General features: G+C 43.8%; 2 protein-coding genes across 4 annotated transcripts in view; one reads left to right on the forward strand and one right to left on the reverse strand.

Annotated features, from left to right (window-relative positions):
- Positions 1-12,566, reverse strand: part of NSMCE2 (NSE2 (MMS21) homolog, SMC5-SMC6 complex SUMO ligase) — a 193,492-nt gene extending 180,926 nt beyond the window's left edge. The window contains exons 1-2 of one of the 3 annotated variants that reach the window (XM_081919034.1): positions 12,513-12,566; positions 10,744-10,890 (exon numbers count right to left, since the gene is read on the reverse strand). In XM_081919034.1, the coding sequence (XP_081775160.1) occupies positions 10,744-10,876 (133 nt within the window). In that variant the 5' untranslated portion in view covers positions 10,877-10,890; positions 12,513-12,566. Of the gene's footprint in view, positions 1-10,743; positions 10,891-12,275; positions 12,493-12,512 lie in introns of those variants that run through there. The other 2 variants (XM_081919032.1, XM_081919033.1) reach the window with 2 other exon arrangements.
- A 189-nt stretch (positions 12,567-12,755) lies between these two features.
- WASHC5 (WASH complex subunit 5) overlaps positions 12,756-24,534 on the forward strand; it is a 42,324-nt gene continuing 30,545 nt past the window's right edge. Inside the window, exons 1-6 of the mRNA XM_081918671.1 lie at positions 12,756-12,878; positions 17,555-17,851; positions 19,056-19,201; positions 21,020-21,104; positions 21,366-21,466; positions 22,872-23,061. Of these exons, the coding sequence (XP_081774797.1) occupies positions 17,666-17,851; positions 19,056-19,201; positions 21,020-21,104; positions 21,366-21,466; positions 22,872-23,061 (708 nt within the window). The 5' untranslated portion in view covers positions 12,756-12,878; positions 17,555-17,665. The remainder of the gene's footprint in view (positions 12,879-17,554; positions 17,852-19,055; positions 19,202-21,019; positions 21,105-21,365; positions 21,467-22,871; positions 23,062-24,534) is intronic.

Raw genomic sequence — 24,534 nt, forward strand, 5'->3', positions numbered from 1 at the left:
ACCTTATGAGACAGAAATGCCAGGGTAAACATGCTATTGCACAGTAAAGAGGCAGGTGCAGAAATGTGTCCCAAGAGAAGAATCACAAGAAATAACTTTTAATACACTTTTTTTGTGCTGCATGCAGTTATTGCTTACTGCTCTCCCATGCTATGCATACATGTTTACATACTCAAAATTTTAATTTTTTTACCAGTGGGGAGCAAAATAGATGGGTAGCATTCTAAATGTTTAAAAACTTTGCATTTTACGGGACTCTCGGAACTTCCACTTCCGACCATTCATCCCATCTGATGTAAGAATCTGGAAGCAGCATCCATATGGACCACTAAATCTAATTGACGAGCTAGCCTTTTCGTAGCACTGGGCAGGAAAAGCAGGGGAATGCTTCAAGAATATGATGAATTTATCTTTTATAGCAGCAACAGGTACTAGTCAATGACTGTTTTGGACAAAAGCTGAAACTGGAAGATGGAAAGTGTGCCATCGTGTGGCAGAAAAGTGAGACGAGAACCCAAAAGCAACCTCATATTGAACATTTACTGAACACAGAAGCCAGGCTGGGACAGAGGTAATTCTCTCCTTCTCCAGAGCCTGGCCTGTCCCTTTCTGTTAGCTACGAAAAGAGAAGAAAGCGGAGCTAAACCAACAGGGGAACAATGTACCTCCTGCCATTTCATGCACATAAATCTAGCCCTTCCTGGCAACTCTATAAACAAAAACCTTTCTCATTGCTTTATTTTTCTGCAGAAAGTTTTGCATTTGTAAGTTCATTCCTAGCAGCAATCAAGGATTTCAGACAGAGGGTTTTCACAGCCCCTGCCTAGAAATTATGAGAATTATTACTGGGACTATCTGCATGCAAGGCAGATGTACTGCCACCGCTAAGGTAAAGGTAAATGAACCCTGGACGGTTAAGTCCAGTCTAGGGCGACTATGGGGTTGCGGCGCTCATCTTGCTTTTCAGGCCGAGGGAGCCGGCGTTTGTCCACAGACAACTTTCCGAGTCATGTGGCCAGCATGACTAAACCACTACTGGTGCAATAGGACGGAAGCCAGAGCGCACAGAAAGGCCATTTACCTTCCCGCCAGAGCGGTACCTATTTATCTACTTGCACTTGTATGCTTTCAAACTGCTAGGTTGGCAGGAGCTGGGACAGAGCAACAGGAGCTCACCCCATCGCGGGGATTCAAACAGCCGACCTTTCGATCGGCAAGCCCAAAAGGCTCAACAGTTTAGACCACAGCACCACCCACGTCCCTTGCGCCACTGAGCTACGGCTACGGCTGTTTCCCATAACAACACAAAATGGGGAGCCTAGTTTTAATGCATGAGGCAGGTTGTCTGAACTCCTCTAATAAGCTTCTGTGAGGATTTCACATAAAGGCTGTTTGCGTTAATATACCGTGAGCATTCTTAGAAGGACCCATTGCTCTGCTGTGGGAATCTTTTGAGGTTGCAGAATCATTCCTCAGCCCCTCAGCACACCTGAGATGTCCTTTGTGCCAGGTGATGTCAACTATATTATTGGACCAACTGCTCCTGGGGACAGCAAGAATCAGGAGAATAATTGTTCTTGCTTTTTAAGAGGCATTTTGTAACTAATAAAGATTATTATTCATAATAAGGGGCGAATGAAAATTTAGAAGTTGCTTCTCTCTGTTAACTGAATAGTGCTTACTAACAGGAGCACTTCAAGCAAACAATGTAGGAAGTTTATCAGGCGCTAAAATCTGGCAGGAAGAAACCCTGAATTGAACTGAATGCACATACAGGAACCAACAGAATTCTAGCAAGCGTCGATGAAACCACAGGTAAAGGGAGGGTTCTGATTTTTCAGATGGGAAGCAAGAGGCATGGAGAATATTAAGCGACTTCCCTTGAGGGTACGAAAATGAGTCACTGGCAGAACCAGAATGAGGACAAAGTCAAAAGGGACTTCAACCTGATCTGCGAGACGAGCAACAATTCAACTGTCACATTTATTCATGCAAGGATAGCTGAGAATAAGAATGCTTCTAAACAAGATTAAGAGTAAGAATAAGCCTTTTATAACTTAGCCACACAGGGCAGTACAATCATACCTTGGAAGCAAAATGGAATCCATTCTGGAAGTCCGTTCAACTTCCAAAACGTTCGGAAACCAAAGCGCAGCTTTCGATTGGCTGCAGGAGCTTCCTGCAGCCAATCGGAAGCCATAGAAGCCCCGTCAGACGTTCGGGTTCCAAAGAACATTCACAAACCGAAATAGTCACTTCCGGGTTTGCGGCGTTTCAGGAGCCAAAACGTATGAGTACCAAAGTGTTCAGGATCCAAGGTACAACTGTATTCACAGATTTCAGGAGTTTATTTATTATTTCTTAAAAAATGGATTTTGCTATATAACAGAACCATTGTTTACCAGAAACCTAGCCTCCCCCATTCCCGTTGTCTAGTACTACCACGAAGAACAGTTTAGAAGCTCCCTTTGGGATTTTTTTATTAGCCACAACTTGCTGTGTTGTGCAAACCCAACTAACCCTTGTTAGTCTTAACTATGGTTTGGTTAAAACAAGTTAATCTCAGACCACGGTTTACTAACCACATTTTAAGGTTTGGATGCAATGCCGGAAACTGCACTGAAACTGCACTGTCTGAGGAGAGGGGACACATGACCCCCAAGGAAAGACTAGGGTCTTCATTCCTGTCATAATAAACCTTAATTGATTATGATGTTTGCACACAGCCAAAATCTCCAAAGAAACAGAAATCTTTATAAGGAGAAGTCCTTAAAGCAAATTAGGGCCCAAATCACCAGTCCCATTCTCTTCTAGTTAATTTTACCTTTGTACAGCAGGCTTGTTGCTTCACACAGTAGTAGTAGTAGTAGTAGTAGTAATAATAATAATAATAATAATAATAATAATAATAATAATAATAATTTATTATTTATACCCCACCCATCTGGCTGAGTCTCCCCAGCCACTGGGCGGCTTCCAACTGAGTATTAAAATGCAGTAGTCTGTTAAACATTAAAAGCTTCCCTAAACAGGGCTGTATTCAGATGTCTTCTAGAAGTCTGGTAGTTGTTCTTCTCTTTGACATCTGGTGGGAGGGTGTTTCACAGGGTGGGTGCCACTACTGAGAAGGCCCTCTGCCTGGTTCTCTGTAGCTTCACTTCTCACAGCGAGGGAACCGCCAGAAGGCCCTCGGCACTGGACCTCAGTGTCCGGGGAGAATGATGGGGGTGGAGGCGCTCCTTCAGGTATACTGGACCGAGGCTGTTGTGACACAAATCCCTCTCCAGTCTACACCCAAGCAAGCAAGAAGCAGTAATAAGAGATCAAGGACACATTCAAACCAAGCAAAAACACTCAAGGGTTGTTCACAGGGCAGCTGGTGAGAAATGTGGCCTGAAGAGAGTCCCAAGAATTCAGCTTCCCCATACCTGGGCATAGATCAATGAGACATGGAAGATTCACAACGGAATCGCAGAGTTCATGAACCATAGTTTAAAGGTCCTGGGTACTAAGGAAGTCAGACTATCCTCCGCCAAGGCCAGGGCCTTCTCAGTGATGGCTCCAACCTGGTGGAATGCTCTGTCCCATGAGACCAGGGCCCTGCAGGATTTAATCTCCTTCTGTCAGGCCTGTAAAACGCAGCTATTCCGCCTGGCCTTTAGTTCGAATTCAGCCCGATTTTTTATTTCCCTTTTCTTCCCTCCCCCTCCCCTTTTATGAAGATCACCTGCTCTGAGACCCCACAGCTAATTCTCCCCTGGCCTCCTCGTTGGCCCAAGTAGGACCAATTCAGCCAGCTAGCCCTGGGGATTATCTAATGCTTATTTCCCTTAAATGAATTTCTGAATTTTGAATTTTATTGTCATTCATGTTTTTATACTGTATTTTATGCTGCTTTTACAATTAAGTGTTTTAAATTTGTTGTTAGCTGCCGTGAGCCCAGTTTTTGAACCAGAAAGGGCGGGGTATAAATAAAAAATTATTATTAAGTTGCCCCGCCAGTAGAAGCCAGTGCAAGGAGTTCTGATAGTTGTGGACAACCCTGGGAGGATAGAATGGAAGGCAGTGAACAAATTTAATAAATAACAATAATAATTGTGCAACGATCGGGACGCAGGTGGCGCTGTGGGTTAAACCAGAGCATAGGACTTGCCGATCGGAAGGTTGGCGGTTTGAATCCCCGCGGCGGGGTGAGCTCTCATTGTTCGGTCCCAGCTCCTGCCAACCTAGCAGTTCAAAAGCACGTCAAAGTGCAAGCAGATAAATAGGTACCGCTCCGGCGGGAAGGTAAACGGCATTTCCATGCGCTGCTCTGGTTCGCCAGAAGTGGCTTAGTCATGCTGGCCACATGACCCGGAAGCTGTACGCCGGCTCCCTCGGCCAATAAAGCAAGATGAGCACCGCAACCCCAGAGTCGGCCACGACTGGATCTAATGGTCAGGGGTCCTTGTGCAACAGGGCTTCCGCGATTCCTCTTCCCCCATGCGCCACCCACAAATGCGCTCTGGAGGGTTGGGACACCCCCAAGAACAGCACACTGGGGACGGGGGTCAGGCAGCAATCTTTCCAAGAAGCAGACACACTTGTGCAGGCGGAACAATTTTCAAAGCACAACATTGTTTTCCTCCCTTTGGGTCTGTTCAGTAGGCATCAACATTTGCATAGACTGCTGCGGTTAAAAATACCAGATCATGGCTGTGGGGTGGGGGGGGAGAGAGAGAGAGAGAGAGACCCTGGTATGCCCCCCCCCTTCTGGAAGGATTTACACAAAGGACAGTGACTAACACAGGGAGGGCTAGAGAGGCGTAATATTTACATAAAGGAATCTCCAGACCGAACACACACGTCAGCTGTGTTTTCAGTTAATTTGTTCCAGCTGGTTCGGCTTCTTAAATCTTGCTAACTGCCTTCCTCTTGGAAACTAGGGTGGTGGCAGGGTGGGTCGTTGCTATTAATTAGCCATTTTCACACAAAGCTAAATATATTATTTGTGTGTGTGTAAGTAATATATATACAAACACAACACACAGATACAGAGACACACACAAAGAGCGTAGTTGACTCAAAGCAAGGAGTCCAACAACAGTTTTTGACGTTCCCCCTCACGCTATTATTAACAGAAGCATTTTCTTTTATTTCAATAGGCTTTTCACGTGTTATTCTGTGACTTGTTGGTTTGTTTTTTAAAAAAAATGTGATTGGCTGCTGGTTCGGATAGTATTGTTTTTTAATCGCTTTATTGAATCGATTTATTTTTGTAAATTACTGTACTTTATTGTGTATCTTACAGACGTGGACTGCTCCAAATTCTCTAAGATCAGAAAGGTGCGAACTATCTTAAATAGTAATCCACAACAGCAACACCGCCCCCCCCAAAAAAACGAGCAACAAAAGGGGTTTATTTAAGACAAGGGGGGGAGCTGTGCGACATATTTGCCACGGAAATGAGCGTTTTTCATGACACACAACTTCATGACACACAACTTTAATCCTTGCTAAGTATCTAAACCACAGAGCCTAGGGCTCGCCCATCAGAAGGTCGGCGGTTCGAATCCCCTGCGATGGGGTGAGCTCCCGTTGCTCAGTCCCTGCTCCTGCCAACCTAGCAGTTCAAAAGCATGTCAAAGTACAAGTAGATAAATAGGTACCACTCTGGTGGGAAGGTAAACGGCGTTTCTGTGCGCTGCTCTGGTTCTCCAGAAGTGGCTTAGTCATGCTGGCCACATGACCCAGAAGCTGTACACCGGCTCCCTCGGCCAATAAAGCGAGATGAGCACCGCAACCCCAGAGTCGGCCACGACTGGACTTAACGGTCAGGGGTCCTTTTACCTTTACGCACTACAATTCAGTCTAGGCTATCATGGAGAACCGTGGTGGTGTTTATATGTTTGTTAGTATTAGTATATTTAGGGTGACACTCTAGTCATGTTTCTGGAAATAAATCATGTTAAACTCAATAGAACTTCCTTCCGAGTCTAGGATTGTGAATGCTGCGAGGCTTGCGGCCCTAAACAACCAAAACTTTTAAATTTTATTTGGGATGGGGGAAGTTTAAAATGGGGCTATTAGGTTCGTTTTCATTCTCTGGCGTCTAATTGTAACAGGGTCTGAAACAGAAAATATGAAAGGCTCTGTTACTAACAGCAAATAGTGGAGTTGCTTGCTTAAAAATAAAATTTGCTCACACTTCGTATAGCTAAATGAAAAACAAAGGCTTTATAATATGGAAATGCATTTGAATTTAAACTCGTTGATTAATCAATTAAGAAGCAGGCGACACGTCACTTCAACTGAAAACTACTATCTTGGGCACACAGTTCTAAAATGAAATGCTTCCGCCCCCGGAAAAATAGGTGCGCATGACTGCCTCGACTACCCCCTGAAAAAAAGCACTGATTAATTTTTTTAATTTCAAAGTGACTTGGGTTCTTCGATGTCCATGGAGATTAACTTTGGCAAGGGCTCCCTCTAGTGCTCTACCATAATATATCGCTTCCAGTTTCTTTACCTCCTCTCAAAACGCACAGAAACACTTACAGTAATTTTAAAGAAAAAAGAAAATCTGCCCCGCAGCTTCTTTACCTTGCCTCAGAATGTACAGAAACTTTTATTAGACTCTTGGTTGACCAAATTAATGGAGTACGCAGAGATGGACAAGTTGACTGGGCAGATAAGAGATCAAACAAAACAAAAATTTAAAGAAGATTGGAACATAGTCAAACGATATTTGAAAGACTATCACGGGGAAATTGAAATTTTGACTGGTTTAGAATAACTTCTGTAAGAAAAAATACTAAAATATAGTGGGAAAACAGGAAAACAAACTCATAGACGTGCTAAGAGAGGCATTCAAATAAGTAAAACATAGGACCCAAGTAAGAAGGGGAGGGAAGTCAAGTATAAAAGGAGTGCAAACAAATCAAGCGATTAAGCACAAATTTTTGTTTACGTTTTCTTCATTATTATTTAGAAATACATGTTTAGCCGCAGGAGAACTGAGATGTTATAATGTGATTCTATGAATGTAAATTAAAAGAAACCAATACGTAAAGATGACTTGGAAAAAGAAAGGAACTTTTATTATCCATTCATATTTTTCGATTTGCAGCATTTCTTTCTTGCCCTTTACTCAAAAAGGCTCTGAAAAGTGGTTTCCATTCTAAGATGGTTCCCTCTTCTCAGACTCACATTATTAGTGGAGTAGATGAGTGGAAAAGGATGCCAAAATACGTCACATCAGGCAAAAACCGCCCCTTTGGTTTCAGATAGTACATGGAAATGAGAGTCTAAAAGGCCCAGGAGACCAGGGTGGATAAAAATCAATATTTTTTTCAGTTAATTTATTTTTAAAAATCAGTTTTTTTTAATTTAAATCAGATTTCTAAAATAAAATGCTTTTGGAGGAAAAAATCTTTCTAAAGATACTTTTCTATTTAAGTTACAACAAAAAAAATTCCTTCCAGTAGCACCTTAAAGACCAACTAAGTTAGTTCTTGGTATGAGCTTTCGTGTGCATGCACACTTCTTCAGATACACTGAAACAGAAGTTTCCAGACCCTTCTATATAGTGAGAAGGTGGGGAGGGGTATTACTCAGAAGGGTGGTGGGAATGGGTGATTGGCAGATAGCTGTGATGAGCCTGTTGACGACTCTTAACGACCTATAGTGCGTCCTATAGGGCGAAATATACGGTAACTGTAAAAAGTACTCTGAAAATTTATTATTCCAAAAATGAAACCTTCATCTGGTTGTAAATATTAAGATTATACCAGCCATAATGAGTCTTTCGGTTAAAAAGAAACACTGATTTAAATCAAGTCTTACCAACTACTGATATATATCATGATTTAAACCATGATTTAAATCAATTTGAATCAAATCCACCCTGCGGGAGACTAATTTTCACTGCCCTATGATGGCTCATTTAGCAGAAGTAACTCTAAAAGTGTATACAGTCGTACCTCAGAAGCCGAACAGAATCTGTTCTGGAAGTCCGTTCGACTTCCAAAACACAGCTTCCGATTGGCTGCAGGAAGCTCCTGCAGCCAATCGGAACCCGCGGAAGCACTGTCAAATGTTCGGCTTCCGAAAGAACGTTCGAAAACCAGAACACTCACTTCCAGTTTTTGATCGTTCAGGAGCAGGAATGTTTGACTCCCAAGGCATTCAGGAGCCGAGGTATGACTGTCCTTTATTCTGACCAACCCCTGTGACTTTTCAGCAGTCGGACTCACCTCAGCCTCTTGGCCTCCCTCCTCCCACTCTCCTGCTTCAGCTTCTGTCTCTGATTCCAGACTTCTCTCTGCCACAGACTCTCCCCGCTCACTAAGCCCTGTTACCTCTTCAGCTTCCGACACCTCCTCCTCCCCATCTTCTTCCTCTAACCGCTCGTCGCCATCCACCAATGCCCAGGCTCCGAGCCTTCTTCCCTTGGGGTCTCCCCAGCTTCCTCCCACCATTTCTCCGCGTCCAACCAGACCGCAGCATAAGCCAAGCACAAGTCTTTATCAAAGTTAAAGGGCACGTTCCAGCCAGGCAAAAATGCTCAAGGAAGACGTGAATCAAAGTCCATGGCCTGGGGAAAGGCTTGGAGGGCTGTGTTCGGGCCCAACTTAAGGTTGGGCTATCCTACAAGTTTCCCGCAAGCATAATATCCCTCTCCTGCTGTTGTTCCCCAGGAACTCTGACCAACCCGACCAACTCCCATTGATAGCCAAACTGTCCCAGTACGATGCACATTAGGGAAACTGTGTACAGTGGTACCTTGGTTCTCAAACGCCTCTGTACTCGAACAACTTGGAACCCAAACACTGCAAACCCAGAAGTAAATGTTCCAGTCTGCGAACTGTTTTTGGAAGCTGAACGCTTCCGATTTGAGTGCCACGCTTCCGTTTTGAGTGTTACGCTGAGGTCTGTCTGTTTTTGCTATTTATTTTGAGTTTTTGTTTTTGCGGCTCTTTTTGCTTTGTTTTTGTGACTGTGTGGAACCCAGTTCAGCTACTGATGGATTGACTGTGTGGCTGCAATACATTGTTTATTGCTTTCATTTTATGGATCATTGGTCCCGTTAGTAAAATTCATGTTAAATTGCTGTTTTAAGGGTTATTTTTAAAAGTCTGGAACCGATTCATCCATTTTCGATTACTTTCTATGGGAAAGTGCACCTTGGTTTTGGAACAGACTTCCGGAACAGATTATGTTTGAGAACCAAGATACCACTGAAGGATGTTTTCATGCCCTGGCAAACCCTCCCTGGGCAGGTCCCCAAAACCTCCATAGACAGTCTCCCCTATCCATCTGGGGGTCCACTGACAGCTAGTCAAAAGCACACAAGCCTAATCTCAACGCACAGTGACAGTCAGTTCTGTGCACCCAGCATTCTGACTTTTCAATGCAAGTGGGCATCTTTCTACACAATGACGAACCCTTAGAAGCTTAAATACCCATGCCCAGTGAGAAACAGTTATTTTGAACATAGAAACACCAGGGAGAGCTACATCAGAACGAAGGCTGGGCGATATATTGATATATCATCCAAAACCAGTTTGAAGTCCTTATGGCGATTATCGGTTTCATAATTTTTTCACCTGGCAATATATCATGAATCACGGTGTGTGTTTGGGCTGGGCGATATATTGTCGAAAACCGATCTGAAGTCCTTATCACGATATTGGTTTCATAATTTTTGACTTGGCAATATACCGCAAATCATGCTGCATGTGTGCTATGCAAAAACCGCAATGTGGGGAAAACTGTGACACCAGCCAATGCCTCTACAAAGCTGCATCCTTTTATCAGACATCATGATATATTGCGATGTTTAGCTGGTGGTGTATAGCGCAATGTTGAAAACCCGGTATCGCCCAGCCTTAATCAGAACTGAGCTTGCATTTTGCAGCACAAAAGCCTGATCACATTTATGTCTGGTTCTGATTTGTCATTCAAAATGCAATTCACAATGGATGGGGGAGAATTTGCGTGTCAGGAGGGAACACTACGACTTCTTTGCAGTGCACTTTAACAAAGCTAAACAGCTACTGCTGTTTGGAGCCACCGAACGTTTATCCAGGGCCTCATTTGCATTCTAACACTCAACTAAAGCTTTATAATCATAGAATCTTCGAGTTGGAAGGAACCCAAGGGTCATCTAGTCCAACCCAGGAATCTCAACTACAGCATCCATGACAAATGGCCATCCAACCTCTGCTTAAAAACCTCCAAGGAAGGTGATTCCACAACTTCCCAACTGAGTCTGTTCCACTGCTGAACAGCTCTTACTGACAAAGTTTTTTCGAGCGTTTAGTCTGAATCTCCTTTCCCTGCAACTTGAAGCCACTGGTTCGAGTTCTACCTTCCAGTGCAGAAGAAAACAAGCTTGCTCATCTTCCATATGAGAGCCCTTCAGATATTTGAAGATGGTTTTCTTATCTCCTCTCTGTCTCCTCTTTTCCAGGCTAAACATACCCAGCTCCTTCAACCATTCCTCATCAGGCTTAGTTTCCAGACCCCTGATCATCTTGGCTGCCCTTCTCTGCACACCTTCCAGCTTGTCAACATACTTCTTAAATTGTGGTGCCCAGAATTGGATACAATATTCCAGATGTGGTCTGACCAAAGTGGAATATAATAATAATAGTAATAATTTTATTATTTATACCCCGCCCACCTGGCTGGGTTAAAGAAAATAAAGGGACAGCACAAATGATAGCCACTCCAAAAAGACAAAACAAACCCACAACTCACTTTTACTTTCCACAAGGTCCAGAGCAACAGTTGTAGCAATGTCCATTCCGGTACTTATGTTGGACTGGCAGGTTTTCAGAGACGAAAGGCAGGCATCCACAGCGCTGAAGGAGACCACAGAGCGCCCAGACATTGTGGACGCGTTTCCTGAAAAAATATAACGTATGATTTTACAGTTCTGACACTGTGCCACTGTGCAATGCACATTGATGCACACATTTTCCCGTCTCTTGGAAGGCAGGGCCGCCTAGTCGATCTCATTTATAGTCATTCTAATTTGAGACAAACAAACTCTCATCTCTTCCGCAACACAAAGAAACCTCTCCCTTTCCCCATCTTTCCTATTTGTCAGTCGAAAATCCCTGTTCACAACAATACGTCGTGCAGAACTGTGTAGAAGAATAGCCCACGACCTTGAATACCTATCTGTATTCCGCAAATTAAAAAATAATAATTTTATACTGCACTATCTTCAACATTTGAAGTTTAGGGGCCAAATGGCTTCTTAAATCAAGGTTGCAGTCGCCAAAACGCTATGTCTAATTGCCATTTTGAGGCAAGAGGGCTCTCAAATCGTATTTTTCATGGACTGAAAAATAAAAATGCGATTGATCTGGTTAGTTCAAATGACAACCTTGAGCTAGGTTAAAATCTGAGAACCTAAAGAAGCAATCTTGATTTGTGGACAGTCCACATAAATATTGGCCTATTATTCTGACCTCTTTTTCTTAAGGAGGCCGATTTCACCTCTTTTTCTTAACTGTGCTCAGGCTGCACAGTTCTAAAAATCATTTTGGTGTGTGTGTGTGTGTGTGTGTGTGTATAACATAAATTTCTACAGTGCTGATTACACACAGTTAGAAGTATTGTAAAAAGGCCAGCTTCCCCAATAAATACATAAAAGGAGAATCTCTGTAATGCAAAAACAGCAACAAAACAAAACCACCCTAGATTTAATCCTGCCTTCAGGGCCTAAACTCAGAACTGTGATTCCAAGGGTCTAGAATCCAAGCAGCAAAGCAGCAACAAACATGAGCACATGGAAACTTGTGGAAAAGTCGTGGTTTATAAAGCAGGCCGACAAAACAACAAATAAATAAATTCCTCCCCGCCCTCCCGCCCCTTCAAACTACGACCCACAACTTGTTGCCACGCATTTAGGATCTATAGGGATGAAGAGGGTCAGGAAGACTCCTGAAGGCCAGTCTGCGCTCCCACGGCTTCTCCACCTCCTGGGCAGAACTGCCGGACTGCAAGCTCCTCGGGGCAGGGAACTTAATAATAATAATAATAATAATAATAATAATAATAATAATAATAATAATATTTATTTTTATACCCCGCCCACCTGGCTGGGTTTCCCCAGCCACTTACAGCATATCTAAGAACAATATAATATCATAGAATAGCATCACCACAATAAAAATAATAGAACAAAAATTGCACTGCGCAAAAGCACCTCTGTGCTTTTGGAAGGCACGTTCCCACCCTTCTCTCTTTGTACTTAATAATAATAATAAATGCCTTTATACCTTATTTAATAAGTTTTAAAAGAGAGCGATAACCAATGACTGGAGATACACACCCACTCCGCTCCCTTGACTCTCTCCTCCCCTTTAGTTCCTGGGGAAGAGGAGGCGGGCAGGATGCATCCTCCGCCCACTTTTTTACCCCCCTTTTCCTTTTTTGCAGTTGCCTTGCGGAGATCCCTATTTTCTATTCTTATTTTTTTTCTTAATTTATTCTTCTTTTTGCATCCCTCGGCCGACCCCCCGCTTGCCTGGCGCAGGGATCCCCGGGGTTGTGGGTGTGGGGAGAGGTGGGGCAGCGGCGGGAAACGCGCGTCTCATCATCAGCCGGCGCCTGTTCACATGACCCGGGAAACCCTCATGTGATGCGAGGCGGGCAGGAAGGCTCAGCCCAGCGCTTTGCAGCACCGACGGCGTTTGGCAGCTGCAAAGCGCCTTCCCTTGCCCCCTCGCGGTTCCGGGATCCTGATCCTCTCTCCCTTTTTCGACCCGGGTCGTTGCTGCTGCTTGCGAAAGACCTGCTGGGCTCTGCAAAATAACGGGGCTGCAGAAGAAGAAGGAGAGCCGCCGCTTCCTCCCTTTGCAAAGACGCCAGCTGCAAGCCGAGTAAGTGCAGGGGACCCTGGGGGGGGGGGAAGGTTGTTTGCGTGGGGGGGGGGTTAACGAGGCTCTAATTATAGGGGTGCTGCCCCCGCGACGACTCTCACTTTCTGCTGCAAAGGCTCCCGTGTTTGGAACAGGAAACCCGGGGGCAGTTTCTACCAAAGGCATCGCCGCCCCGTGCAAATGCAGGCTTTGCAAAATTCTCCCCTTCCAAAAACAAACACAAAATAGGTTATAGAATCATGGAATAGGTGGTGGTTTTATAAAATGCATGCAGTTTTTGCCCGGGGCCTAAATATTATTATTATTATTATTATTATTATTATTATTATTATTCAGGTTTTTTCTGGGGGTACGCAGGGGAAGTGTACCCCTAAACATTTTTTTGAATCTAAGTTTGGCCTCATCAAGGGGCAGTATTTCAATATGAGTAGGAAAATGAGAGTACCCCTAAACATTTTTTTTAGGTGGAGGGAAAGCACTGTTATTTATTGAATTTCTATACCGCCCTATAACCCGATGGTCTCAGGGCGGCTCACAGAACAAAATCAATATATAAAACCACAAAATATAGGATCAAAATAAAAACAGCAACCCAATAAACTTCCCTCCTTCACAAAACCCATATTTTAAAAAGGCATAGGGTGTCAATCAAATCAACCAAATCCCTAGTTCAAAAGGAATGTTTTTGCCTGGCGCCTAAAGGTGTGTAATAATAGACGGCCTCGGTCCTGTATACCTGAAGGAGCGTCTCCACCCCCATCATTCAGCCCGGACACTGAGATCCAGAGCCAAGGGCCTTCTGGCGGTTCCCTCATTGCGAGAACTAAGGTTACAGGGAACCAGGCAGAGGGCCTTCTCCGTAGTGGCGCCTGCCCTGTGGAACACCCTCCCAGCAGATGTCAAAGCAATAAATAACTATTTTACTTTTAAAATACAACTCTTTAGGGAAGTTTTTAATGTCTGATGCTGTACTGTTTTTAATATTCAGTTGAAATAATAATAAATCATAATAATAATAATAATAATAATAATAATAATAATAATAATAATAATAAATTAATAATAATAATTTATTATTTATGCCCACCCATCTGGCTGGGCTTCCCCAGCCACTCTGGGCGGCTTCCAACACAATATTAAAATACAGTAATGCATCAAACATTAAAAGCTTCCCTAAAGAGGGCTGCCTTCAGATGTCTTCTAAAAGTCTGGTAGTTGTTGTTCTCTTTGACATCTGGTGGGAGGGCGTTCCACAGGGTGGGTGCCACTGCCAAGAAGGCCCTCTGCCTGGTTCCCTGTAACTTGGCTTCTCGCAGTGAGGGAACTCGGCGCTGGACCTCAGCGTCCGGGCAGAATGATGGGGGTGAAGACGCTCCTTCAGGTATACTGGGTCGAGGCCGTTTAGGGCTTTCAAGGTCAGCACCAACACTTTGAATTGTGCTTGGAAACATACTAGGAGCCAATGTAGGTCTTTCAATGAAAACGTCCCTGGGGAGAGCATTCCACAGATGGGGAGCCACTGCAGAGAAGGCCTGTTCTCGTGTTGCCACCCTCCGGATCTCTCTTATTAAAATTATGAAAAATAATAATTTTATTATTTGTATGCCGCCCATCTGACTGGGTTGAGCCTGCCGCTCTGGGCGGCTCCCAGCAGAATAGTAAAAACACGGCAAAAGGTTAGACCTTAAACACTTCCTAAACAGGGCTGCCTTCAGATGAAGGCAGCAGGCAAACCTCCCTGAGGAGAGCATCCCACAAGTGGGGAGCCACTGCAGAAAAGGCCCTTTCTCATGTTGCCGCTCTCTGAACCTCTCGTGGAGGAGGCCCACAAAGAAAGGCCTCAGAGGATGGTGGCAGGGTCCAGGTCAGTTTATATGAGGAGAGGCAGACCTTGAGGTATTGCGGTCCTGAGCCGTTTAAGGCTTTATGGGTCAAAAGCAGCACTTTCCATTTTCAAATAGCTCTTACTGTCAGAAAGTTCTTCTTGATATTTAGTCAGAATCTTCTTTCTTGTAATTTGTAGCCATGGGTTCGAGTCCTGTCCTCCAGAGCAGGAGAAATTATGTGCGTGCATGCAATGTGTGGTGCATATAGTCATACCTCGGGTTACAGACGCTTCAGGTTGCATTTTTTCGGGTTGTGGACCGCCGAAACCTGGAAGTACCAGAATGGGTTACTTCCGGGTTTTGATGGTCGCGCATGCGCTGAATCGCAACCCACACGTGCGCAGACACGGGTTGTAAACGTGCATCCCGCACGGATCACATTCACAACCCAAGCGTCCATTGTATATACATATATATACGTGCATATATTTGTGTGTGTGTGTGTGTGTGTATATATATATATATATATGCAGGTTTTGGTGTCCTCGGGTGTCTTCCCGTGTAAAAGTTGGGGTGTCTAGGCGACGTTTCGGCGAGGTCTCACTCGTCATCTTCAGGCTGGTGCTTTCGGCTTCTTGTTGCTGGAACAGAGCAGGATCTCAACAAGAAGCCGAAAGCACCAGCCTGAAGATGACGAGTGAGACCTCGTCGAAACGTCGCCTAGACACCCCAACTTTTACACGGGAAGACACCCGAGGACACCAAAACCTGCATTTCTGTACCCGTGAAAATCTACGAAAGCAAATATATATATATATATATATATACACACACACACACACACATATGTATACATGTATATACATATATATGTATGCTTTCGTAGATTTTCACGGGTACAGGAATGCAGGTTTTGGTGTCCTCGGGTGTCTTCCCGTGTAAAAGTTGGGGTGTCTAGGCGACGTTTCGACGAGGTCTCACTCGTCATCTTCAGGCTGGTGCTTTCGGCTTCTTGTTACTGGAACAGAGCAGGATCTCAGTGTTTGAGTTCCTATAAATACTGTTGAGGGGGTGTGGTGTATAGCCTCCAATGTTCTGGGCAGAGAGGAAGTTCCCAGGCTAGTGTGCCTTTTCTTCTTTTGTTCCTTAATTACTTGAGGGATATCTTGAGTGATTTCTTGAGTGATATCCTGAGTACCACTTAGGTGGGTCATTAGGTGTGGATTAGTTGCTAAAGTCTTTGTGTCTTGACCTCTTGAACTTTGTGAAGAGTTTTTCTGAGAAGATGGCTGTACTGCACTTAGTTGTGCTCTGGCTTGGCTTCGTGTATAGGGGCGAGCTGTGGTTTTGTGGCCTGTGTCAGCCAGATCTGTGTAGGGATTGCAGGGGGGTGCAGCCAGATCTGTGTCAGCCAGATCTGTGTAGGGATTGCAGGGGGGTGCAGCATCCGGAGGTGCCACCATGGTTTGGCTACTGGATGGTGTCTGTAATTTATCTGTGGAGAGGGTCTGGGTTTGGGTCTGGTGTGGTTGATTGGTGATAGCACACAGAACGCTAACCCTAACCCTCTCCACAGATAAATTACAGACACCATCCAGTAGCCAAACCATGGTGGCACCTCCGGATGCTGCACCCCCCTGCAATCCCTACACAGATCTGGCTGACACAGGCCACAAAACCACAGCTCGCCCCTATACACGAAGCCAAGCCAGAGCACAACTAAGTGCAGTACAGCCATCTTCTCAGAAAAACTCTTCACAAAGTTCAAGAGGTCAAGACACAAAGACTTTAGCAACTAATCCACACCTAATGACCCACCTAAGTGGTACTCAGGATATCACTCAAGAAATCACTCAAGATATCCCTCAAGTAATTAAGGAACAAAAGAAGAAAAGGCACACTAGCCTGGGAACTTCCTCTCTGCCCAGAACATTGGAGGCTATACACCACACCCCCTCAACAGTATTTATAGGAACTCAAACACTGAGATCCTGCTCTGTTCCAGTAACAAGAAGCCGAAAGCACCAGCCTGAAGATGACGAGTGAGACCTCGTCGAAACGTCGCCTAGACACCCCAACTTTTACACGGGAAGACACCCGAGGACACCAAAACCATATATATGTATATCTATATGTGTGTGTGTACACACACACACACACATATATATATATATATATATACACACGTTGTTGTTGTTGTTCCGAGTGTTTCTTGCAACTTGAAAACACTTTTTTTTTCGTTTTCCTTGTGAGTATAACTGTGGGTCCATGTTTTACCCTCCTGAAATAAAGCTTGGAAGTGCTGTTGTGAAAAGCAAAGTAAGAGGAAGAGCCTCAAAATGGCGCTAAGGAATCAATCTTTTATCAAATATAGTTCTTGTAAAAGGCTAAGAACACCAACGTATTTTTAGTTTGGGACATTTCTTCTCCCTCTTTTCCTTCCTAAGCCCCGCTGGATAAAATTTACTATAGTACATATTTATAACCCACTTCTAAAGAGACATTCTTAACACAGCAATTTTTTAAGGAACAAAAAATGTTGGGGGGGGGCTGATAACTCGTGGGCTGCCAGTTCTTTACCTATTTCATCCAATGGGCCGCATTTCATTTTAAACAGGTTTCCTCAACTTATTTTTCAGAGAAGAGTGTGCTGCTGTTGCTCATCTGACTTAAGAAATAGGTGTTTTGTTTATGCTGTGAAACCCTATTCCAGGGTGTTGAGAAAAGCATATTTTAAGAACAGGCTTGTAATTAAAAAATATGTGTTGGGTAGCAGAATCGGAACACATAATAAACTGAGATATGAAGAATATGCAATGTCAAATATGTTCGGTGGTTGCTGTTTTTCAGGTACATTAATGGAGCTCTCAGCAATGCATCTTCCTTCAGATAACTTAAAAGAGTGAAAGTACAAACTTGGGTTGAAAAGATACTTTTGGAAGAATCGTACTATTCTTCGCCATGGTGGACTTCCTAGCGGAAAATAATCACTGCGGGCAGGCCATTCTCAGAATTGTCTCTTGTGGAAATGCTATCATTGCTGAACTGTTGAGACTCTCTGAGTTCGTTCCAGGTGTTTTCCGACTCAGAAACAAGGCTGATCAGCAGAAATATGGCGATATTATATTTGATTTCAGCTATTTCAAGGTAAATACCTTTCTCACCCTGATCTGACCACAGTGATCTATGTGACGGTCACCTCCACGCTTGATTATTGTAACTCGCTCTACGCAGGGCTGCCCTTGAAGATGACCCAGAAACTCCAGCGGGTGCAGAATGCCGCGGCGAGGCTCCTTACGGGGTCCTTGCCGCGGGATCACATTCAGCCAGTGCTTTACCGGCTGCACTGGCTCCTGGTGGAGTGCATACAGGTGCTGGTTTTGACCTTTAAAGCCCTATGCAGCCTAGGACCCACGTACCTACAGGATCACCTCCCCTGGTATGCCCCACGGAGGACCTTAAGGTCTACAAATGACAACGCTTTGGAGGTCCCAAGTCTCAAGGTGGTTAGATTGGTCTCAACTAGGGCCCAGGGCCTTTTCAGTACTGGCCCCGACTTGGTGGAATGCTCTGTCACAAGAGACTAGGGTCCTGCGGGACTTGACGTCTTTCCGCAGGGCCTGCAAGACAGAGCTGTTTTGCCTGGCCTTTGGTTTGGACTCAGTCTGACCCTTTTATTTCCCTCCCCTTATGGTTTTGATCTATGGGCTACTTTTAAAATGAGGCTGCATTTTAAATTGTATTTTAACCTGTATTTTAAATGGGTTTCTTTTCCTTTCCCCTATTACATTTTTATTGTAATTTTACTGGTGTTAGCCCCCCTGAGCCCGGTTCTGGCTGGGGAGGGTGGGATATAAATTAAAAAAATATTATTATTATTAAGAAATTTTGCTTCACTGGAGCCATATTTAAACTCTCTGTTCTTTAAAGTGATAAAAACTGATTATATTATGTAGGCCCCAAAGATCTGAACGACTGCCTCCTTTCCTACAGACTCACCCAGGAGAGGGTATTCTCTGTTGACAACCCTAACTTGTTGGATTCCCTCCTTATAGAGCTGTATCTGGTACTTCAGTTATGCAACTTTCCTCATATGCTGATATTGCATCTTTTTAACCTGGCTTTCGACACCGAAGTATTTTTTTAGCACACACCCTAGTTGTGATTCTAATTTGTTTTGAATGTTGTGTTTTTATTGCCGTAACCTGCCCTGGAACTTTCTGGTGAAGCGTGCATAATAAAGCTTACTGTTACAGTAATTCACATCAAGTGCACATTGATATTTGGCAAATAATAAGGTGGTCCTTTCTTTATGCCATATTTCATCGAAATCATTGTTTCTTCATCGCAGGGACCTGAGCTGTGGGAAGGGAAGTTGGAAGCCAAGCCTGATCTCCAGGATCTAGACGACGAATTTCGCGAGAACAACATAGAAATCTTGACGAGATTCTATCTGGCTTTCCAAAGCGTTCATAAATATATCGTTGACTTAAACAGGTGCGTAATTGCGGCCCAAAACCTGTGATCTCTTCCCCCTCCCCCCTGAAACTTTGATTCTATTTTTTTCTTACTTTTTAAGCTTGTGTGGCTTCAGCAACTGGCAATATAAAATCACAAGAAAATTAGATTATAGAAATGTGTAATTATAGCGTCGGAAGCGACGCTGAGAATCATTTGTAGCAGTTAATTCAAAACAGACAATGAACAATGGCACAGTTTTTTTTTAAACGGAAGAGGCATCAGCATTACATTAACAGCTGAGGAGAACATGACGTTTTCAAATACTTTTGAAAAAGCTAAGAGGGATGTAGAGGGGGGAGTTGGGGCCCACAACTGAAAAGACCCTGCTGCTTGGTGCTGCCAATCTTATTTCACAAGTTGATGGTATTTTGGGCATAATCTCTAAAGAAAATGTCAGTGGACCGTAAGCCCTGTGCAAGCTACTGAAGAGGTGGGTTTAGCCACAGCTAAATGTTAATAAGAGACAATGGCTGTGAATCTTAGCTTATTTGCATATACTGGAGGCATCAGCAAGGCTTCACCAAAAAATGTGCTTGCATTCTGTGGTGGGCTTTGCTCAAAATGGTTCCCATTGATTTCTACAAGACAAAGCAAATGGGCTGGTGTCTAGAATGCTGTGTTTGTGCATGCAGACATGCAAAACATGCCCTGAACTTGGTATCATTGCCTGACTTGACATAAAACGATAGCCCTTGTTGCATTCCTTTTATAATGTCTCCTGGGATTTTATGTTTAAAGTTTTAGAATATATGAGTTGTGGAGACACTTTTAATACAAGGCGTCAAAGCAATATATATACTGACCAGTCAGTGGTACCTCAGGTACCTCAGGTTACATATGCTTCAGGTTACAGACCCTTCAGGTTACACACTCCGCTAACCCAGAAATAGTGCTTCAGGTTAAGAACTTTGCTTCAGGATGAGAACAGAAATCGTGCTCCGGTGGTGCTATGGCAGCAGGAGGCCCCATTAGCTAAAGTGGTGCTTCAGGTTAAGAACAGTTTCAGGTTAAGTACAGACCTCCGGAACGAATTAAGTACTTAACCGGAGATACCTCTGCACTAAATAACGTCCTGACTGAGAAATGTAAAATAACTGAAGTAACAAGACAAGGCTGCCCATTGTCACCTTTGTTATTTATAATAGTTTTTAGAAGTATTGGCTCAAAGAATAAGATGTAATCAAGATATTAAAGAGTGGGGCAGGGACAATATAAATTTAAAAGCATTTGCAGACAACGTGGTGATGTCTGTGGAAGAACCAACAGTTCCACTCCTGAAAGTATTACAAGAGATAAAAAAATTTGGTGAGGTAGGAGGTCTTAAGACCCTGCTCCCTACTCTTGACACTGAGTAGTCCCATCTCCAGTAAGGAAGCCGACTGGTCCTTAAAGGGGCTGCTTGTACAAATATATCACAAAAGCTGAAGGAAATGCAGGTTGAGTTCGCCTCACCATGGCAGGTTGTGAATGTATTCCTCAGCTTCAAGCTTGCTACCCATCTTTTGATACGCTGCTTGACCCAGCTATAGAAACCATTCTGTCCTAGCTGTCGTGAGACATCTCCCAGCGAGACTCCTTATTCTTAGGGCTAAACAACCTTACCTAAGAATGGCCCTGGTGGGTCAGGCCAAAGGCTACTCTGTTCTCACAGTGGCCAACCAGTAAACAAAGCCTGAGCGCAGCAGCACACTCCCTTTTTGTGATTCCCGACAACTGGTGTTCAGAAGGAGATCCGTTGCAGCTGGTAAGCCATTAACGACTGAACCTTATTCTTGATTTTTATGCTGTTCCTAGATATCTGGATGACCTCAATGAAGGAATTTACATCCAGCAAACCATAGAAACAGTGCTGCTGAATGAGGATGGCAAACAGCTGCTGGTAAGCACTCTGGCTTCTGTGCAATAATAGACTCACCTGCTCCGCAGTTCTGTGCAGACTTGCCTGGGCAAAAAACAAGAGATTGGATTATCGTGTTAATTCAGGTGAAGTGATTTGCTGGCTCTGCCAGGCTGTGGAATCACCTAAGCAATTTACTAATAATGAATGAATTGGATCTACTAGGCAGCGCTGTTTTTGGCCTTTGAAACTATTGATGTCAATGAGCACAATATTGTTATTTTTTTCCCCCCTTCACTGTAGTGTGAAGCCCTTTATCTGTATGGCGTCATGTTGCTCGTCATCGATCAGAAAATTGAAGGGGAGGTGCGAGAGAGAATGCTGGTTTCCTACTATAGATACAGGTATTCTGAACGTTGTTGACCATTCTTGATTCTGGCTAGCATTTCTCAGAAAGATAGCAAGGTGAACTTCTGCTGGGAATCACATGACTCAGTGGAATAGTGCCTGCTTTGTATTCAGAAGATCCCAGTTTCGATGGGTACGTCGGCAGCTGCCTTATATGGAGTTAGGGTTGTCAGGCACACAAACTGCAGAGCGTGATGACATCCTACATTTCTTTCTATATAAGAAGATATTGTGCCAACGCCTTAAGGAGATTATGCATAAATCAGCTGTCATAATTAAGAGGTTATCAAAACTAACAAGTTTAAAATTGAGGATTTTAGGAAGCTAGGAAAAATAAAAAGCAGTTGGGGAACAGAAAACTCAATCTTTATTTTTTAAAAGCCTGGTAGAGATGGATGCCCTTAATTATCCACCTTGAAACAGAATGGGAGGAATCCAGGCACCTGAGAAGGCCCTGTCCCATATGCCCGTCAAGCCTTATTTATGTATTTATTAATTTATTCAAACAATTTTTATCCTGAGGTAACAAATCAATCACAGCCCATTTTTATCCTTGCAACAGCCCTCTGAGGTAGGTTAGGCTGAGAGATAGTGACTGGTCCAAAATCCCCCAGTAAGCTTCATGGCTAAGTGAAGATTTGAACCTGGTTCTTGCAGATCCTAGTCCAGCACTTATACCCATCACACACACACGTGGATTCTGGTTGGGTGTGGAACAGACCCTTCAAAATATCTCTACAAGTATCCTAGGAAACCCAAAGTGAAGCAAGATTTGAACTTGAGATTCGTTAGCTCACATTTTAATCTATATTATTATGATTATTTTGCAATATTTATCCGTCACACCTTGTCCAAGAAAACTCAAGGCGATTGACAACCAACACAAAACAAAATGTATCGGCCACCAATAAAAATGTATACAATATAAAGAGATTTAAAAGAGAGCCAGTATGGTGGTGTAATTAAGAGTGTTAGACTAGGACGCAGGGGCAGCTCACCCCTTTTTGCCACCTGAGGCAATCCAGGAATTGCCATGCTCAACTAGGACCTAGGAGACGAGTTCGAATCCCCACCCACCCAGCCATGAAGCTTGCTGGTTGACCCTGGGCCAATAGCTCTCTCTCTCTCTCAGCCTAACTTACTCCACAGGGTCGTTGTGAAGATGAAACGAGGATGGCATCATCAGCCACGTATGCTGCTTTGGAAACACATAAAATGTAAACAATAAGACCAGCTAGAGCACACCTGACGTACTGCTTCTAAGGATTCAGCCTCTCAAAGCTGAATTCATTTGAGATTGCTTCAGTGTGCCTTGCTTGCAAGAGTCGTCCTCTGTCCCTTTTTCGTGTTTCTTCCTCTGTTCTTGCTCCCGAAGCTCCTTTTTCTCTCTTTGCCTACCAGTGCTGCCCGTTCTGCTGATTCCAACATGGACGACATATGTAAGCTGCTCCGGAGCACGGGGTATTCGAGTCAGCCTGGAGCGAAGAGGCCTGCAAACTATCCAGAGAGTTACTTCAGCAGGGTACCCATAAACGAAACCTTCATCAGCATGGTCATTGGCCGGCTGAGGTCGGATGATATATACAACCAGGTGAGTCTCAGCGTGCCGGGAAAGACCTCAAGTTGCAATGCCTTCTTTACTTTATCATTGCAATGTTCAAGTAATACTTAACGACAGGTATTCAACACATTCACCAAATAGTCTGGTAAGCACAGAAGCGTCCATAGAACTACAGGCTTGTTCTCTCCAAGGCTCAGTTTTCCTAACAACACAGTAAGCACAATCTCCGCAAGACCGTACACCACCTACAGTGACCATTTCCTCTTTGGTATTTCACTGCCTACCACCAAAATGCTTTGACAGTCATAGTGATTCCCAGTCCACACTTCCTTCTATTTTACATAAAAATTAATATTTACAAGCAAAATGACACAGGAATAAATAAACTCTAGTAAACAATTTTTCTTGAATAGTACAAAAGGGGGCGGGACTTTTCTCTTTATCCCTATTTCCCGAAGATGAAGCAAACTCCCATTTGATGAAATAAATACCTCTTTCCCATGCACACCCATGATTTAAATAATTCTGGGCAGCCATTCCCCACATCCACACTGTAGAAAACACTCTGTCAAGAGAAGGACCATAGGAGAAGCCATTAGTTCACTTACAGGAAAGTAATTTGCTTCAAAGCTGTAAATGACCAGAACCCCCTTATACAGGGTTAACCCCATGTAATTATGCAAGGAGAATGTATTAAATAGAGACGGGGGAGGGAGCCATTATTTACTTGTTGCATTTGCATCCTGCCTTTTCCTCAGAGCTGTTCATTTAACCCCAACAATCCTGTGAGGTTGGTTAGGCTGACCCAAGATTGGCCTGTGAGCGTCATGTGACTGAGTGGGGATTCGAACCCGGACCTCCCAGGTCCTAGTCCGACACTCTAGGCACTGCATCTCACTGATTCTCAGTGCCCCTCTAGGCCTAACTTAACACTGGTAATAGCAATTTTATTATTTATACCCCAGCCACTCTGCGCCGCTTCCAACACATATAAAAATATGATAAAAAAAAGCAAAGACCTGATGAAGAGAGCACAGCAGAGTTTATATTTTCTGAGAATCCTCCGGAGAAACAGTCTCTCAAAGGACCTGTTGATGGCATTCTACCATTGTACTGTGGAGAGTGTATTAACTTATGGTCTGTGTGTGTGGTTTGGGAACTGCACGGTCAGGGACAAAACAATGCTGTCCAGGGTTGTAAAGACTGCGGAGAGAATAAGTGGGTGCATTCTTCCCACCTTGGATCAAATCTTTGCTTCCAGGTGCCATAAGAAAGCTGCAGAGATAGCGCAGGATAGCGCGCACCCCAGAAATGATCTCTTTCAACTTCTGCCTTCTGGAAGAAGGTACAGGGTTATAAAGACCAGGGCTAGTCGCCTGAGAAACAGTTTCTACCCAGTTCTGGCTCTAAATGCAGTATAAGGAGTCTCTATAGTATATTGTATTTAAAAATGGGGTTTCAGAGTTTTTAGGGTTTTTTGAATGTTTAATGTAGATTTTCAAT

The sequence above is a fragment of the Podarcis melisellensis genome (assembly GCF_964234715.1).
Source record: "Podarcis melisellensis genome assembly, chromosome: 7".
In the NCBI taxonomy this organism is placed as follows: Eukaryota; Metazoa; Chordata; class Lepidosauria; order Squamata; family Lacertidae; genus Podarcis; species Podarcis melisellensis.